Source organism: Psammomys obesus, unplaced genomic scaffold, assembly GCF_907164565.1.
Source record: "Psammomys obesus unplaced genomic scaffold, mPsaObe1.curated_primary_1811, whole genome shotgun sequence".
Taxonomy (NCBI): Eukaryota; Metazoa; Chordata; class Mammalia; order Rodentia; family Muridae; genus Psammomys; species Psammomys obesus.
In genome coordinates, this window is record NW_026596034.1 from 7,518,225 (window position 1) to 7,537,999 (window position 19,775).

At 36.4% G+C, this 19,775-nt stretch overlaps 1 protein-coding gene across 7 annotated transcripts in view; it reads left to right on the forward strand.

The window, feature by feature from the left end:
• Chd9 (chromodomain helicase DNA binding protein 9) overlaps nucleotides 1–19,775 on the forward strand; it is a 208,022-nt gene that overhangs the window by 108,848 nt on the left and 79,399 nt on the right. For 5 of the 7 annotated variants that reach the window (XM_055620763.1, XM_055620762.1, XM_055620761.1 and 2 more), the window contains one exon: nucleotides 9,331–9,662. In XM_055620763.1, coding sequence (XP_055476738.1) covers nucleotides 9,331–9,662 — 332 coding nt within the window. Of the gene's footprint in view, nucleotides 1–7,972; nucleotides 8,248–9,330; nucleotides 9,663–19,775 lie in introns of those variants that run through there. The other 2 variants (XM_055620766.1, XM_055620768.1) reach the window with 1 other exon arrangement.

Here is a 19,775-nt window from a genome sequence, read left to right on the forward strand (position 1 = left end):
TATCTCATTTGAATTTACAACATATCTAGTAGGTTATATGAAACTATCAAACTTTAGGTAAGATTCTAGAGATACAAACTGAATATAGCCTTAGCTTATAAATAACTATAATGTCCTATGATAAGTACAAGAATAAAGTTCCATATAATAAAAAGAGTATCCAAAAGTAAGCTTCATTTGTTTGATGTGCCTAGGGTCTCATGCCTACTACGCCACACTCTGTCATGGCCCTAAAGTGAATTTTTGCGTAGACATTTACTAGACTGCCCTTTTGAGAACAGTCACTGTTTCAGTCAATTTTGTTGTTGCAATAGCAAAATAGTAGAGACCAAGTAATTTAGAAGAGAGGTTTGTTTGGCTCACTGTTCAAGCTAGGAAAGCCAAAACCATGATACTGACATCTGCTTCAGGGACACTTTGGTTGCATCATAACCTGTAAGAAGACATCACATGGTGAGATGGGGACTTTGCCAAAAAAGAGCTTGCTTCCCTAGCATGGCCCCTCTGTGGGATATTTATGAAGGCAGAGCTTGAACAGTTCAGTCACTTTCCTAATACCATTAACATGTAATTTGAGGGATAATCCCTCTTTCCTTTTTGACAGGGTTTCTGTACGAGGCCCTGGCTGTCCTGGAACTTGCTCTGTAGACCAAGCTGACCTTGAACTCACAGAAATCCACCTGCCTCTGCCTCTTAAGTGCTATGATTAAAGGTGTGTGCTACCACTCTGGGCTAGGTATTATTTTTAATACATGAAGTTTAGGAGATAAGTCTTTGTAGGAACTCTAGACAAATAGTTCCTACACACACACACACACACACACACACACACACACACACACACACAATCTTTCTCTTGCATTTTGAGACAGTGTCTTTCCACATAGCCCTGGCTGTCCTTGAACTCACTTTGTAGACCAAGCTGGCCTTGAACTCACAGGGATGTGCCTACCTCTGCCTCCCAAGTGCTGGGATCAAAGGCATGCACCACCACATCTGGCTCAAATATGTTCATTCTAATGCTGTGTGATACCGGATTATGCTTAATGTAGTGGTTTAAAAGAACACACTTATTACTTCATTGTTTACTTGGGGGATGTGCCCTGTCTTTTCTTCTACCCTCTGAGATACTTAGAAAAATTGTTTTGCTAGACCATATGTGCCTGCATGCATGCAGGCATATGTGTTGAGTGGAGTAGCATCACATTGCTATGGCATGGATTTGGCGGTCAAAGGACAGATTATGTGTTCTCTCCTTCTACCATGTGGTTCTGAGGATTGCACACAGGTCTTCAGCTCTAGAAACAAGTACTTTTTACCCACTGGGCCATTTTACCAGTTCTTGAGATATGTTTTTTCAGATAATTGTAGGTTCATATGCAATTTTGAGGGAAAAATGCAGAGAAATCCAGCATTCATTTTACTCAGTTTGGCAATGGTAGGTTTTGTTTTGTTTTTTTAAAGGCATGGCCTCATATGGCCCAGGATGGCTTTGAACTCCTGGTCATCTTGTCTCTACCTCCAGAATGATATTATAGGCATGTATTCTCATGCCTGGCTAATGGTAGCATCATATACTAATGCAGATCCAGTGAATTGAAGCACTCCAGTAATTTTATAGCTTTCCTCAGTTTGAAATGCTGTCTATGATTGATTGGGTGACATTCAGTGCTGGGGACAAGCTAAGGCCTGATGCATTTTTAGGCAAGTTCTCTACCACTGAAGCTGTATTTCCAGTCTGTCTCATTCATTTCTATAAAAATTTTAACGTGTGTAAATAAATGAATAAATTCATTAATTTATCAACTATTTGTAGTTAGAGTGTCCTTCTATCACCAAGATCCCAAAGAACAAACACTCTTATATAACCATACCCAGCTCGCTGTCCCATTCCTAACTCTTAGCAACCACTAATATGTTAATTAATCTATTATAGTTTTGCCACTTCAAGAATGTTATACAAGCTGGGAAGTGGCAGCACATCCCAGAACTCAGGGGGCAGAGGAAGGCGAATCTTTGTGAGTTCGAGGCCAGCCTGATCTATAGAGCTAGTTCCAGGACAGCCAAGGCTATACAAAGAAAACCAGTCTCAAAACAAAACAAACAAACCAAAAACAAGGAATAAGAAAAGAATGTTGTATAAATGAAAATATATAGTGCACTTTTATAATAGGTCAGTCCATTCTCAACTGGTCCAACAGGGGAACTGAGGCACAGTTTCTGTTTTCCTCTTCAATGGCTTCAGGTCTCAGTTATGAAACATGATAACATACATGGAGTACTGCTCCTCAGGGAAGCTCACAAAGACTCCTCATAAGCATTTTCCTCAGAGCTCCAGTTCATAACTATTTAGTTGATTATTTACTTACTTGACCTCAGCCCTAAGACTGATAGATTCTAGGTAACCCAAATCCTTCAGTCTGAATCACATAGTTCACCTTTCTGGTGGCCAACTCTACCTAAAAGTTCAAGGTATGTACTCTCTCATCTGAAGAGAGGCACTCCTATTAAATAAAACATAAATTACTCCTAGAAATCAAGGACAAATTCAAACTGATTGTATTGAGACAATATAATAACCAGGTTGTCCTTGAGCCCTGATCTTCCTTTTCTACCTCCAAACTCAGGACCTCTAGAAAAGCAACAAGCACTTTTTTTGTTTATTTGTTTTTTGTTTGTTTGTTTTTTGCTTTTTTTATTTTTTGAGACAGGGTCTCTCTGTATAAACCTGTCTATCCTAGAACTTGATCTGTAGACCAGGCTGGCCTCAAACTTAGAGATCCTCCTGCCTCTCTGCCTCCCAGGTGCTGGGATTAAAGGCGTGTGCTACCACCACCACCCTGGCACAACAAGCACTCAGCTCCATAACTCATTATTATTATATTGAGAACAACTTCTGTGTTAAAGATGGGTTAATGAATTCAGAATGTTTATTCTTTTCAGCAAGTAATGAATTTGATAAGGCTTTGTGATTTGATACTCTTCATTGAACACATTAAAAAAGTGACATAAACTGTATATAAGATATATCTGGTAAGTTATATAGGGGGAGCTATATGTTGTTTGTATAATATGCATGGCTTTATTGTAAACTAAAAATTATCAATATTCTAATATTATAGCAACCCTATATATACTGTTCCTTCTCCACCTATATCTTCCTTCTTTTGCTCCTTCCTGCCTGCCTGTCTTCTTCCTCTTTTTCATCTTTACAATTCTTTTGCCTTAGCTTTCTGAGTGCTCAGACTTTTATTTTTAAAGATAGGCTTGTTATGCAGCAGTTGGTAGGACTGGGGCTTATTGTGTAGACCAGGCTACAAACCTCTGGCTTTCCTGCCTGTGCCTCCAAGTGCTGACATTATAGGTGTGTGACAGCACCCTTGGTTCCTATTCTTGTGTAATCATTTATTGATCCTTTGATTCCTCTTCAGAGGGTAAGGGTATATTTGTCATAACACATCACTTGATTTGATGTTCTACATGTGTCTACTTTTCTTGTTATGGTAAACTGCTTGTTAGTTTACACTATAACTTAAGCTTTAATTATGCTGTCAGTTCAAGTGTATACAAAAGTCAAGTATCAACCCAACTTTGACAGCCACTTTTTCACTGATATAATCTTATAGTCATTTTCTCAGTTGTTTAAAATGTATACTCAGGTTTGACTTGTTCAGATCAATGCACAATATCCATACATTACATTTGGTAGATAACTTTTTAAAAGTTTCTCTTATTTTCACTTAAGTTTTTTCCTTCACATATTAGTCTTACACCTTTAGGTCTGTGGTCACCTTCTTTTCTTATAATTGCTTTGTGAATGAAACCAGTCACTTATCTCAAATAGTTTTCCAAATTCTGGAATTTATTGATTGCCTCTGGACTTTACTGTTGTATCTGTCATGTTCTTTTCTCTTCGATTTTTTTCTATAAGTTGGGAAAAACTGTTATTTTTTTTTTATCAACACAAATTTTAAGGTTATCTATTTGCTTGACTGCCACATGGGTGATTAAAATATTGATACTACTTTTAAAAGTATTGTCATACCACTGTAAACTCAAAATTTCTAACTTTAACAAGAATAAAAGCAATGTCACTGTTACCTACTAGGGAGACCTGGATACACAAGACAAAAACATACCATTTTAAGTTACAAATATGACATTTTGCCAGGTGTGGTGGTAATTTGTAATCCTGTAATCCTGGCAATCAGGGAGGCAGAGGCAGGCATATTGCTGTGAGTTGGAAGCCAGCCTGGTCTACAAAGGGAGTCCAGGATGCCAAGGCTACACAGAGAAACCCTGTCTTGGTGGGGGGGGGATAGACATTTAACAGACATGAAGAGATTGAAATGAAATTATCTCCCTACTTTAGGTAAAAATTCTATTAAAATAAAGTAAGACAAAAACTCAAGAAAATACTTGACATAAGTGTATTTTTTCCCTTCTTTAAAATTATATCTTAGCTGCATGTGGTAATTTGGCATACATCCATAATTCCAGTTCTGCAGATGTCTAGGACCCCTAGTTAAGGCCAGCCTTTACTAAAAATGAAAACTGGGACATCTGGGACATAAGCTTACTATCAACAACTAAAATACCATATAAATTATGGTATTAAGTTATTATGGGATATTTGCTTCATATATTTACCTTTTGTGACTGGAGAAATTCATTCATTTGTTCATTCATTCATTTTTTTTTTTTTTTTTGCACTGGGGATTGATCCAAGTGCATCAAGCATGCTAAGCAAGTATCACAACCTATAGAAAAATTACAATGTAGTCATAATCCCAATGTAGCAAATGGAAAATTAATATAATGAAGGCTGTGGAGAAGAGGAAAACAAACTATAATTAAGCAGATTTTTGACAGATTTTGATTAATGCTTAGACTGAGGAAATAGAAATGATAACATTGTGTTTATATTTTTATATAAATTGGAAATTCATTTTCACCTCATGGGAATATAGTTTAAAATTCTGAATTCCAGTAGCAGTAGAACTGTTTGACCAATAACTCACTATTCTACTGTTAAGATTCATTGTTAAACAGTTACAGTGTGTTGAGTAAGGTAGTGGAAACTGCTGAGCACCTTTGTAAGAACAGTTAGCTGGTTTGGGAATTGTCCTTGATCTGTGACTAGAGTGCTAAGGAGAGAAAAGAGAATAGCAGGCAATCCACGTGTGTGTGTGTGTGTGTGTGTGTGTGTGTGCGCGCGCGCGCGTGTGTTCAGAGTTCAATATGGCCTTGCTCATGTGGGTAGGATTTGAGTACATCTCCAGGATCCATATCTTATCTTCAATCCTGACTGCTCTTTAGGGATCTAACTTCAATTTCTAGATTAGTGGTCACCATTTGAAACTCAGAGTGAAAGAATTACATAAACATAAACCTAGTTTCTTCTCAACTAGGTTTCCTATCTGTTTTACCTTTTCTTATACCAGAACTTGGTCTAGAGAGCAGCTGTTGACTCTTCCTGCAGCCATACTGCAGCAATATCTTATTACCTCCGCATCTTTGAAATGGCATTAGGAGTAAAAACACTCATCCTAGCTTTATTATTACCAACCTGATATTTTGAAAAAGCTGCTCATTTTTATTTGTATTTAAGTTGATTCCCATAAGTTACTCTGCTTGAATTATATGCCATATCATTCAGCTAAAAAGCATGGTCTCTTTAAAGAGGCTGTTGTGTCTTCTAACCCATGTTACTCTATTCAGTAGCAATGGGGTCTTTAAATTTATTTTATTTTATTTCATATGTATGAGTATATGGCCTAAATGTATATGTGTGTACCATGCACATTCCTAGTCCCCAGAGGCCAGAAGAGGGTGTCAGAACTTTTGAAATGGAATTACAGGTTGTTGTGAACTGCTAGGAACTGAACCAGGGTCCTTTGGAAGAGTAACCAGTGAATGGTAGTGCTCTCAAATGCTGAACTAAGCAGGTTACTTCTTTTGTGCAAGTGTCCTTAACTGTAAATTAACAATTAACATCAGTGCAATTAAAAAAAAAAAAGAGAGACTACTTCAGTAAGCAATATCTTTAAATAATTAAAACTTCACTGCTTCAAAATTTAAATTTATCTTTTTGTTGTTATTTTTATTTTGTTTTTTCAAGACAGGGTTTCTCTGTGGAGCTCTGGCTGTCATGGAACTGAAACAATGCAGAACTAAAACAGATCTGTCTTGAATGTTAACTAGGACAATGTATACAAATTATTAGCAATTGTGAGAATAGTACTTGATGCCAAATAAGCAGTAGGTTTTGGCTTTTATATCAATATTTTTGTAATTGTCCTATGTCCCTTCTGTCCTTTTTTAACAACAGCCACAAGAGTGCCTGACCTCTTTTGTTTGCCACCTTCTGTCTCTTTGCTAATATTACTACCTGTTTCTCCTTCAGGGTTAAGTTAGTTAATACTATAAATACGTAGAACAGTAGCTGGCACTAACTAATTACTGAGTGAGACTGCGGCTTCTCTGCTTTGGCACTTTTCTCACATGCTGCCCAGATTGGTCCTCCTAGAACTGTTCAGAGAGTGTTGCATTTCTCTTGTAACCTTTACTTTTCCCAATGATAAAACACTGCATTTTCATACAGATATCAGATGACTTGTGAAGAAAAGCTGTAAAAGGAGCATTAATAAAAAGATGAAGCCTGGGCACTGGTGGTGCACACCTTTGATCCCAGCACTTGGGAGACAAGAGGCAAGCAGATCTCTGAGTTCAAGGCTAACCTAGTTTACAGAGGGAGTTCCAAGACAGCCAGGGCTCCACGGAGAAACCCTGTGGAGCAAACAAAACAAAAACAACAACAAAAAGATAAATTTAAAATTTGAAGCATTGAAGTTTTAACTATTTAAAGATACTGCTTACTAAAATAGTCCCTTTTTTAAAATTGCCAAGAGGGTTTTTTGTTTGTTTTTCTTTTTGTTTTTTGTTTTGTTTTTGAGACAGGGTTTTTCTGTGTAGCCTTGGCTGTTCTGGGGCTCACTCTATAGACTAGGCTGGCCTCGAACTGGGAGATCTTCCTGCTTCTGCCTCCAGAGAGCTGGGATTAAAGGTATGTGCCACCACACCCATGTAGTCTGTCAGTCTGTCTATCTCTCTATTTAATAGAAAGGAACATTTTATCAATCATCATTAGGTGTGGTGGCACATACCTTTAATTCCAGCACACCAAGGCAGTAAGGCAGATGTATCTGTGTGAGTACCAGAATAGCAGAAACGGACCCTGTCTCAAACAGGGTCAAACAAATTGAAATCAACTTGTTATTTGTTTTTAGCAAGATATTAAACTTAAATTTCATCTGTGATAAGTTTTGTTAGAACATGAAAAGTAAAGGCCAAAACAATTGAGATTTTTGTTGGAAAAAATCAATGTGTTCATGGAGATAGTGAAAATAGTTTCATTTCTCAATGTAAAAAATAACAGTTGCTTTGTTGTTGCCGATTTTAGATGCCCTGGAAAGAGACTTAGTTTCTGAACAAGTCACTTGTTAAGTGTTCATTTGCATGACCTGCTCTTTAACCCTTTGCTCATTGGCAGCTACTTTCAGTAGTTTTAATATTTTATTTGAATTTTGTGAAGAAAAGTATTTTTCCTCTGGTGAAAATTGCATTGTATTAAAAAAAAAAAATACTGAGCCACATAAAGCCATTTCTCCACTGTTTTAGTTCCCAGATCAGTTTTTTTAAAACTATACTTTTATGTATATTTTTAAAAACCTGACTGTAGGAAGTGGCAGATTGAGAGTTAACGAGTTACTGGAGGGAAGAGCAGTCCACTGGGGGTTAAACTGCAGAGTCTAATGGAATAATAACTGGTAGCACCATCTGCTGGCCTACTTCCGCAGAAGGAGTCAGTATTTTTAACGACATCTCTAATATTCATGCTGATGCATTTTGATGCTTTGTGCATTCATTTCTTTCTGTGCTTTGTTGGAATCTGGCTATCTGCTTACAGCTATTGAGGAAAGAGCTTTTAGGAGGGCTTGCAGCCTTCATCTTAGCTAATAAGGATGAACGGCAGATGTAAACTTGCCAAGGCAGGAATGTGTTGGTAAATCAAAATGTGTATTTGTGGACGGTTGTTCATCTCTTGGTTGCAGCTTGCTAAATAGGCCATTTAGGAATCTTCTTTCAATGCTTTTTTCTTGAGCACTGCCTGGGGTGGTGAAAAAGCAGAGGGCAAGCCTTTGTCTGACGCCAAAAATGTCTTCAGTGAAGAGGCCAAGAGGAAGGGTAAGTGAAAGCCTGAATGAGTGGGAGGAGGAGGGGTTCTTTGGGCTAAAAGGCTAATGGGATTGAATAACCCTCCTCGTTACTGGCTGCTGCTGCGGGAGTCGCACTGCATCGCCATCTTGAGCTTGGTGCTGTTTTCTCAGCCTTGGTTATTTGTTGTAGTCTGTAGGCCTTAAGGTGGCATTTTAGAGATCGCGTCTAAGCCTTCCTTCCTTTCCCAGTGCTGTGGCACTGCTTCTGAAACCTTGATGAGGCAGGTATAGAAAAGACACCCAGTAGAACACACTGGAATCGGCATGAAAATGTGCTTGGAAATTCCTGTTTTTTTTCTCTGCTGTAGTCAGAGGCATGTTTACTGGTAAGAACATAACAAAACTGTGATCTAAGCCTTTGTGAACGAATGTGTATGGAGAGAAAATTCTTTTAAAATGCTCTTGTCTGCTTCCTGTGAGATTGCTAAAATATTAATAATTGTAATATAAAACTGTAAAACTTGTTCCTTTCCCAAATTGCTTGAGCAAAATTATAATGAAAAGGACAAAAATCCATGTTTAACTCTTTCAGGGGAAAACTAAAACTTTGATTTTATATAGTAGAATGATTGTTTACTAACTACCTAGCTGTGCTGTTGCATTAAAATGGTTTTGTGTTCTATTCTTAGTTTTAAAATAGGGTCTGTATTTTTCTAAAACTCAATATAAGGAGATGTGATTCTAAGTTACAATAGCTATTTTTGAATTTAATACTGAGCTCAGAATTTTGAAGGAAAAATAAAAGACATTTATCCTAAATATAAATAATAGTTACAGGACACAATTTGAAACAACTGTATTTACAGAACAAAATCAGAAAGCTAAGCATGCTGTAGGCATATCAATAAATCTGTCTTTCCTTAACCTTTATTTTTCAAGTCAGTCCTTGAGCTGTTTACTCTGTACTAACTTCCAAATAATTAGAATGTCTTACTTTTACCTTTGTTTGCAGCACTGACATATTTGCTTTTGTCATTTTTTGTTTTTTTTAATTTTAAATATATGGTAGTGCATTCTATTTATTATTTTTTTTCTTTTTTGGTTTCCCTAGCCTCCATCTTCCAAGAAGAGTGATGGTTCTGGGACATATACTAAGTTGCAGAATACCCAGGTGAGAGTCATGTCTGAGAAGAAGCCAAGAAAAAAAGCAGAGTCAGAAAGCAAGCAAGAGAAGGCTAATCGTATAATATCAGAGGCCATAGCAAGAGCAAAGGAGCGTGGGGAACGTAATATTCCACGAGTAATGAGCCCTGAGAACTTTCCTAGTGCTTCAGTTGAAGGGAAAGAAGAAAAGAGAGGTCGAAGGATGAAATCAAAACCAAAAGACAGAGACAACAAAAAAACAAAAACTTGCTCAAAGTTGAAAGAAAAGACAAAAATTGGGTAAGTTGATTATTAATTAAATTTAATGTTTTCCAGTTTTTGCTGAAGTCCAACCTGTGTAACCTTTTTTTCTGCTTTTGATTTGAGTGTGATATATGGACTCCATTAGGATAATTTTACATTGCTGGCTACCAAATAGGTCTTATTTCTATTTCCAATGAATTATGTAATAATGGAGAGCCTCCCAAATAGTACTTTTCTGGTAACATAGTAGTTTGTGTGTTTGTATTAATAAAACAAAACACGTAAGGGAGGGAAATAAAAATCTGTATTTTTGTGACAGTTCCAAAATCACTTTCTTCAAGACATATTTGAAATTCTTTTAAGGTTTCTTTACCTCTAAGTGGCATTGTAACTCCCAGGGTATCTAATGATTTAAAAGCATGATATATAATATTTTCTCAGAAAACTCAACCATTCAAAAACTCTGGACTGTTGGTCAGCAATTTCAATAGGTATTTACTGATTTACTTAATGTACTAAAGAGGCCAGTGTTAATGCTTCAACACAGTCCTAAGAGCAAAGAAATGCACACCAATCCTATATATCTATTGAATTTTATTATTATATTTTTTATAGTGTTAGGGATCAAAACCTCAGGTTTTTTTTGTTTGTTTGTTTTAAAATGTGAAACTAAGGTCTTGTACATGCTAGACAATCACCCTTTAACACCTTCATTCCTGGTGCCAATTCTATGTATTTTAATTTGACCATTTATATATTTTCAAAAAATAAATGTATGTAGGCTTTGTATGTAAAGTGAAGCTCAATGCTAGACCATCATAGCTTACAATTGTTGTCACAAGACTACTTAGTCTTTTTTGAAGCTTTGTGTAGAAGTTTGCATAAAGCGATTTATCTAAGTTAATGTAAGTTTTTTTGTTGTTCACATACACTGAGAACATAGTAAAATGATAATTTCTCTATTGTGAGACTCCTGTTTGCTTAAATTACTGCTATAGAGGTTACCAGCAAATTGAATTTTTTATTTTTATTCTGATGCAGTCAAATAAATGCAGTCTCTCCTTAGTATAATGTATCAGTAAGTATTATTGATCATACAATTTACAGACAACTATGGTGAAATTCAGAGTTAAATTTTTACTCCTATGTTTATTTAAAAAAAAATCATCTTTATGTCAGCAGTCTTCATAGCCAGCATAAATTGTGCTGAGATTCTTCTTTTAGATTTATTTATTTATTTTCTATGTATGCCTGAGTGTATGCATGTATAATCAGTTATGAGCCTCCATGTAGATTCTGAGAACTGAACCCAGCTCATCTATAAGAGACATAAGTATCTTAACCACTGAACCATATCTCCAGCCCTTACTCATTCATTTTTAAAAAGTTGTTCACTTTTTTAAATGAGATACCTGTTTTCCAAAAATTCTCTTTTTTAAATCTAAGAAGCCTACATTTCACCTTTCACAATACTAAAAGTTAATATTATTAAGATTTTTCTAATTTTAATTTGTTCAGAGATATAGGCAGAAAAAATGTATTTAGGAGGCTAATACTTTGAAAACAGTATTATTGAAATTGGTAGATAAGCTTCAAAAGCTATAATACCTGTTATTTGTTTTAAGTCTGAGGATGAAGGAGACCCAAGCACCTAGAGACAAATAATATCAGACCTGAATCTGACTGAAGAGAAAAATTCTAAGCACAGAAAGTAAAACTAGAAATAATTAAATCAAAGAGAAACATGGATTTTTGAAAATGTGAATTAGTATTATTGGAAATAGTAATAGTGATATGGGCTGTTTGGAAGAAGACTGGATTTTTTGTTGTTGTTCTTTTTCTCTTTTATTTTCTATTTGAGACTGGCTTGGAACCTATTATGTAGAGCAGACTGGCCTCAAATTTAGTGTTTCTACCTCCTCGATTCTAGGATTACAGGCAAGTGCCACCATGCCTGGCTTTGGCTCATTTTTTTAAGAGTTGTATTTTTGTTTAAAAAAGAAAAAGAAAGAAAGAAAAGTAGAATATTTAAAATAAAATTGCTTTAATTCTTTTTCCCTCTCTTTCTCCCCTACACCTCGCGTGTGTCAATCTCTAGCAAGCAGAAAAAAGTATATGGAGACAATTGTACTGAAAATGTTGGGGGTTTTTGTTTTATTTTGTTTGCATTCTGCTTTTCTTTTTTTAGTCAAGATATTAAGTAGTTGCTACAAGGAAAAACGTGAGAATGTATGGGCTCTGTGACAGTTTATTGCCAGGCTGGTCGTTCACTTAAGGCATTGCATATGGTAGGCATGCACTCCACCACTAAGCTACAGCCCTATCCCTAGGCCCTTTTGATAGAGAAACGGGGAAGTGGTAGGCGTGTAAACATGCAGAGGAGTTAGAGGACAACTTGTGAGTATCAGTTCTCTCTTCTTACCATATGGGTCCTAGAGATCAAACTCGGGTCATTCATACTTGGTGGTAAGCAACTTTACCCACTGAACCATGTCACCAACATGGAATAAAATATATTAATATGGAATGCAGGGCATCTCTATTAGCCAATTAAAATATTTCCTTATTATGTCTTCTAATAAGGCGCCAACATGCTTTATTGTTTTGAATTTGCTGAGTACTTTACTCAGTTATTTACTGCAGGGATGGAGGTCAAGCCCAGATCCTTTGCATGTTAGGCAAGTACTCTCCCCTTAAACTGCATTCACAGTCCTAGTTTTGTTGGTGTTGTTGGCTTTGTTTGTTGTTGTTTGGAAGGGCGGCTTTTTGGTTTTTGAGAGAAGGTCTCACTGTGTAGCCCTGGTTGACCTAGAACACACAGAAATCAGCCTCTGCATCTCAAGAGCTGATATTAGAGAGTTGCAGCACCATGTTCAGCTCCCTGCCCTTTTTAAAAATTGTTATGTCGAGTCATTTAATTAAAGATAGGTTTGTGTTATTTTAAGTAGCATTTTATGATATGTGAATATTTCCCTTTAAAAATATTTCCCTTTAAAATCAGATTCCCTGTGAATTTTAGAATTGTTCAATGAGTATCAAATTATTGACACCAATAATTTTGAAGACAATACATGCTTCGTTTTAACCTTTTCCCACCCCCATAGTGTTAAGTATAAATTTAAAAAGTATATATGGAAGCTGGAGAGATGACTCAGTGTACCCCATTGCTACTCTTACAGAAGATGCAAGTGCAGTTTCCAGTACCCACATCAGGAGGCTCACAGCTGCTTCTAACTATAGCTCCAGAGGTTCCAGGGCCCTCTCCTGGGCTCTGTAGATACAGCACTCCTACGTACATAGACATGTAACCGAAAAATAAAAAGTACACTTGTAAGCCATAATTTATTGGTGATAGCTAGTCAGAACTAATATTTATTTGACTCATAGATGTGATTCATAGATAAACCAGGAATATTAATCTGAAGAAAAAAAATCATTGCTTTAGTGTGTTTGAAACTTTTTCTTTTTTATAGCTTGATGTGGTTTGTGTGTATGTATAGTGTTGTGTAGTATAGTATATTGTTTGCATGGGTGTGTGAGGGATCATGTGTCTACATGTGATGTGTACGTGGAGGCCCGAGGTCTACAGGTGTCCTCCTGAACCACTCTTCACTGAATTTTTTTGAGACAAGGTTCTCATTGCACCTGGAGATTATTGATTTCAACAGCCTGGCTGTCAGGGAGTATGAGGCCCTTTCCTGTATCTGCAGGTGGGTGCCATAGTGCCTGAGTTTTTACATGGGTGCTCAGGAGTCATGCAACAAGCACTTGAGCAGCTGAGCCATCTCCCAAGTCTGAGCCCAAAAATTGATTTTATTCATTTGTATATGTGTGTGGTATATGTGTGCAGTATATATGTTTTCATGTGGTGAACACGCATGTGCACTGTGATGTGGAGGCAAGATTGATGTTATGTGACTCTCCACTTTAAAGCAATTTCTCACTGAATTCAGAATTTGACTGCCCTGTCAGTCTATCGAGCAAGAATGGCCTGGTGAGCCCCTGTCTCTGCACATCTTGGGATTTCAGGCAGGCCACTGCTCTGCCTGGCTTTTTCTACATGTAGCGACTGTAAGTGGGAAACTCTGGTCCTCATTTTTGTATGACAGGCATCTGTTGGACCACCTCTCAAGACTCTAAACTTATGTGTATGCGTGTGTGCCTGCAAAGGTTTATTTACAGCACATGTGCACAGATGCCCTCGGAGGGTAGAGGGCATCAGATGATCTGGAACTGGAGTTATAGGCAGCTGGGAGCTTGGAAACCAAATCCAGGTCTTCTTCAAGAGCAGTATTCTCTCAACTGTTGAGACATTGCTCTCGCCCCTAGGTTGATACTTAAGCAGTAGCCAGGTGCAATGGCACATGCCTGTAATTCCTGCACTCAGGGAGGCAGAGGCAGGCGGATCTCAGTGAGTTCAAGACCAGCCTGGTCTACAAAGCAAGTCTAGGACAGCCAAGGTTATACACAGAAACCCTGTCTTGAAAAAAAAAAAAAATGAGAGCAGTAAAATATTCTTTTCAGAGCACTCCATATCATCTCATATAATTTTTGTAATAATTCTATGACATAGCTTGGACATACAACATGTTAATGAGATTAATTTAAATTCTTTGATTTTGGAGCCAATTGCATTTCGTTACAAGCTGTATAAACCTGTGCAGATGTTTACCTGCCGTCTTTAGAAGAGGGATAATCATATTACATGTCTCATAGTATCATTTTGAGGACGAAATGGGTTAACATTTAAAGAAATGAAACAATATCTAGAATACATGTAGTGACCAGTAGATGCAAGCTGTTATGTAAGTAGCCATTTAGGCAATAAGTCAAGGCCAAGAGCTACACATCTTCCCAATGTTTATACTCATTCACTGTGTAGGCCACCTCTCTCTCTCACCCATGTAAAAACTAAACAGAAAAGAATATGAAGAAACAGCAGCAACAAAACTCAGCCACTGCTTTATTGTGTTGTGTGAGTTTTTCTTTCGTGGCTGTGGATTGAACCCAGCATCTCGCACATGCGTGTGTGGTAGAAGGCACTCTCACTGAGCTGTACTGTCAGTCTTCCTTAGGACTTCCTTTCTGACCAGTTATCTGACTGACATAAACAGAGAGCTTTTGATCTTGACTTGTTCTCACAGCAGTATGTTTCATCAGTTCCAGTCCTGAATAACTGGAGTCTTTGGTTTTTGTACTATTCATAGTTAGTCTGTTGGCTATAGGAACATAATTTATTAAATATTTGAAGTAGTTTTCTGTTATAGCAAAATACGTGAATTTCGAGATATTTATCGAGCTCAAATAGAAATTAAAGTTGAGACATTATGACAAAATACGACATTAAACCTCAGTGCTTTTATATAGTATTGTTAGTGTGCTTGTATATGGTTTGGTTTGGTTCGGCTTGGTTTTGGTCCAAGGGGGGTCAAACAGCTTCTTGTTTGTACTAGGCCAAGGGCTCTACCACTCAGCTCTGTCTCCAGCCTCTTTGGTACCTGTAAGAGTCTGAGATCATCTTGGGATACATAGATAGACCCTGTCTATAATAAAAGTGGTATGTGAGCTACGATTTTCATATTTTCAAAATAGTAATTTTGAAATGGTATCATCTTCAAATATATAAAGGTCTGAATTACTTGTTTGGCAGATGCTAACTAAAATGGTTATAAAAGTGTATGATATAAATTTATTGCATGTTCCTATTATGCCATTAATAGTCTATGTAAAGCCAAGCAGACAAAATGTTCTTCTAATTTTACTGTTTAAGTCTAAATTATAAAACTCAGATATTGTGAAACAGTCATTTACAGAGTAAGTAGGAATACATGATAGGAATTTCAGTTACAGTTTATTTTACGGTTTATTTATGCTTTTACAAGACTAGTAAGGTTTCTCATTCTAAGAATAAGGTGCCCTGCTTCCTTGAATGTAAAATGCTTTTGATCATAAGGCACCGTCACTTTGTGTGTCAGTAAGAAAGAAAAGTGTTGCCAATTAAAGCTGTGGCAAATTACTAAGAATCCTGGTTTTAAAGATGTTACATGTGCTGTTTTTGTTTATTTTGTTTCATTTTACTTGTATATTTTTTAAGAATTAAAGTTCAACTGTGCTGTCAATCATGACAGTACATGATTTAACCTCAGCACTTAGGAGAAAGACAGGACATAGAAAGATCCTGTCTCAAAAACTGTACTCAAGCATATGAGTGATTGTATGAATTCTTAATAGTTATTTATATAATACACTGCGGGGGTGAGGGGTGGGGAGCAACATTCAACTCTGGACAAGAAATAATGAAAAATTAACATTGTCAAAAGCTTACAATACAATATCTTTTTTTTTTTTACATACTTAATGATTACTGTTTTAACTGAAAAAAAAAAAAAAGAAGAAGAAGCCTATTTAAACATTTAAAATTTGCTTGCTTTTTCTTAATGAGATTAAGTTGTGATCTTGAATTGACTTATTAGGCATTGGTACTGGGATCCATAATCACATATTTATACTTGTGCAGAAAGCACTTTACTCACTGAGCTATTTCCTAGTCCCCAAATATATTCAGAGGGGGAGAGAGAGAGAGAGCGCTCCCAGTTGTGGAACTCGATCTGTTAAACAAGCTAGCCTTGAACTCAGAGATCCACCTGCATCTGATAGGCTTAAAAATGTGTTCACCATTCCTGGCTAGAAAAAAAATATTTTCAGTGCCTTTTAAAATGGCTTCTTTTCTTTTTTACTTAACTGGCAAAAGCTAAATAATATAAAATATTTTTACCTGTTTTCTATGGTTAAAATTATGTGGATAGCTCTTGTTTTGGTTTGCATTGCTTGAGACAGGGTCTTGCTGTGTAATCCAGGCTGGCCTCAGACGAATAGTCTTTCTGCCTCATCCTGGTACATGTGAGTATCATAGGCATGAATCATTTATACCAAGTATGATGGGAGTATTCATCACAACATATGGGCTAATTGAGTAAGATTCATTGTCCAATTATTACAATGAAAGAATCAACAGGGGGCAATTACAGCTTGACACAGTGCAGAGCTTAGTCTGTTAACAGAGTCTACTAATAATGAATGGGCTGAATGTAGATTAGTGCATAAATTACACTCAAAATCAAATGTAGACACATCTCGGTATAGACACTGTACTGATAGCAAGTGAATTAATTAAGAACTCAGTGTTATACCATCATTTCAAATTGCCCTTTTCTGTGAGGAACTATTTGGATATTTAGGGGCATTTGGTTGGCTTTTCCTGAATATCTACTGCTAGTTTGTTGGCATTAATAACAGATCCTTTTTAATATTGTTGAGACAATGTCTCACCATGTGACTGGTTGCTGTGTAGACCAGGCTGGCCTCACACTCATAGAGATCCATCTGCCTCTGCCTCTTAAGTACCAGGATTAAGAACACTTGCATCCTTTAACATTTTTAAATTTTTATTTATTTTTATTTTATGTACATTGATGTTTTGTTTTCATGTGTGTCGGAATGAGGCTGTCAGATCCACTGGAACAGGAGTTATAGGCAGTTGGGAGCTGCCATGTGGGTGCTGGAAATTGAGCCCAGGTCCTCTGAAAAGCAGCCAGTGCTCTTAAGTGCAGAGCCATCTCACCAGCCCTCTTTAACATTTCTTTAAAATCAAAAGTTACATAAATAATTTACTGATTTGATAAGTTGTTTCATACTACTTCATTGTTTTATTTTGTGAATATTTCTCCTTGAATTATAAGCTCATTGTATTTGAAGAATGCATTCACAATGAAAATTTACTATTATTTATAATTAATTTTAAACATAGATTAGTAATTAATATTAAAGTAAGAGAATTAATAATTAATAGAATTAATAATTAAATGTAGAATTATTTCAGGATGTTCTACAACATTTGGGTATTTGCTTACTTTCTCTTGTTTATTAAATCGTCTGAGTTCCTTTAGATACCATTTATAGCTGTTGCCATTTTATAGCCAATACAGATCCCTGGTTGCTCAAAAGTCATACAAACTTTAAAGTTAAAGCTATGCTGATAATAGCACTTCAGATTTCTGGTTTGTCAAACTGTGTTTATTCATGTTAAATATGTGTGGACTGTCTGAAGTAAATATGCCAGTTTTTTTTTTTTTTAAATCTGTGAGAGGTCTCATAGTTACCTAGCAATAAAGGGACTTTTGTGGTTGTGTTTGCTTTGTTGTTGTTTTCCTTCTTATCAGATCTGTGACTTTGACAGTTGTTTTGCTATTTGGTGTTGAACTCTTCTTATCTATTGAGACTGGTGCCTGCTCTGCATGTCTTAGAGTTTTTCTCAGAATTAACAACTTGTATAGGCACATGAACTTTAAAATTTTGGTTTAGTGTGAATAAAAAGTTTAACATTGTCTTGAATATTTATTTCTAATCTGCTGGGACAACAGAATACTTTGGAGAAATTATTTAAAACTAGAGCCCATTGTGCTAGTGCTCACCTTTAATCCCACCCCCTGGAATCTGATATGAAGAGTAAAAGTTGGAGGTCAGCCCAGGCAATTTAGAGAGATTCTGCCTCTGATTTGAATGGGCTGTGGATATGTCATACTGGAAGTGCTTGTTTACATGTGTGGACCCTGGCTTCAATCCCACTATATTGTTCTTTTCATTCCTAGACTTGAATTCTCAGGGTTGGAATCCACAAATCTGAGGTTTCTTTTGTTTGCTTGTTTTTATACATATATAGTAGTTTTGGCTTTTAGTTTGTAATTTGAAACGATTTCAGACTTGCAGAACTACATTAGAGGTCTTTTAGGCTTTTCTCTTAGCTTCCTCTGATGTTGACATTTTATGTAACTAAAGCACAAGGATCAAAACTGGCAAGTAAACATTTGTACAATCCTATTAACTAATCCATAGGCTTTGTTTCCGATAGTGTTTTTCTTTTGCCTACTTTTTAACATCCACTTAAGACGGGGTCTTGCTATGTAGTCAGGCTTGCTTCAAATTGTTTCCCATCATGCTGCCTCTGCCTTCCACATACTGAAATTACAGGTGACTTTTTTTTTTTTTTTAACGACATTTTCACTTCTAACATTCACTAGTAAGTCCTTTCTAGGCATTTTTACTTTTTCTGCTACTTTTTGTGAGGAAGCTGTATTTTAAATAGATTGCTTGCTTTCCAGTGAAGCCACCCCCTGCTAGTCTAATACCATATTGGTAATTATTCCCCTTAGTGTTATGTACATGGCCTTTTAGAGCAGAAAATAAGCTAATACAGCTTAACAGTTTCCAATCAGTGTTCCTGTAAGTAGCCATGTTTTAAATCTTCAGATATATATGTGCTTCTACCCCACCCAGAATTAAGACAGTCAAGAATTATGTCAAATATCAGAATAACTTTCTGTGACACATGATACTGTGTCATTTGTACACAGAAAAGATATATAATATTTTGGACTTAAACCTAATAAACTACTGTATCTGAAAAATTTGCTGCCATATTAGATTTTGCTTCGTGAGGCCACAGACTGTATCTAGGACTTTGTCCACATTAGATGAGAAATCTTCCACGGAGCTGTACTGCTCTCACAACAGACTCTTTTAAGGGGCATTTGGTGGAGTACATCTCAAATCCCAGCACCCCGGAGGCTGAGGCAGGGTTCATACTAAATTCAAGGTCAGCTTGACCTACATAGCCAGAACTTGTCTAAAAAAAAGCCAATAAGAACTTGAAAGGGATTTTTGCCTGTGTAATTAAAGATTATTAATAAGTTTATGAAGTAAAATTATAGTCTAGGCCTATGTTAGAAGAAAAATATAGACTCTGTAAAATAAAATTTTATTATATATTTTTCAAGATGTATTTGTTTATGTGTATGGGTGTTTTGTCTGCAAGTACATCTATCTGTATATCAGAAGAGGGTATCTGATACCATGGGACTACAGTTAATAGATGATTGTGAGCCACCATGTAGGTGCTGGGAATTGAACTCAGGACCTCTAGAAGAGCAGTCAAGGCTCACCGAGCCATCTCTCCAACCCTGTGAAATTAAATTTTAAATTCTCAGTTTCTTTTGAACTAAAATTTTCAAAGTTTTTTATTTATTTTGAGACAGGGTCTCACTGTATAGCCTTGTCTGACCTAGAACTCTGTTGAATTGATGGAGGTCTACC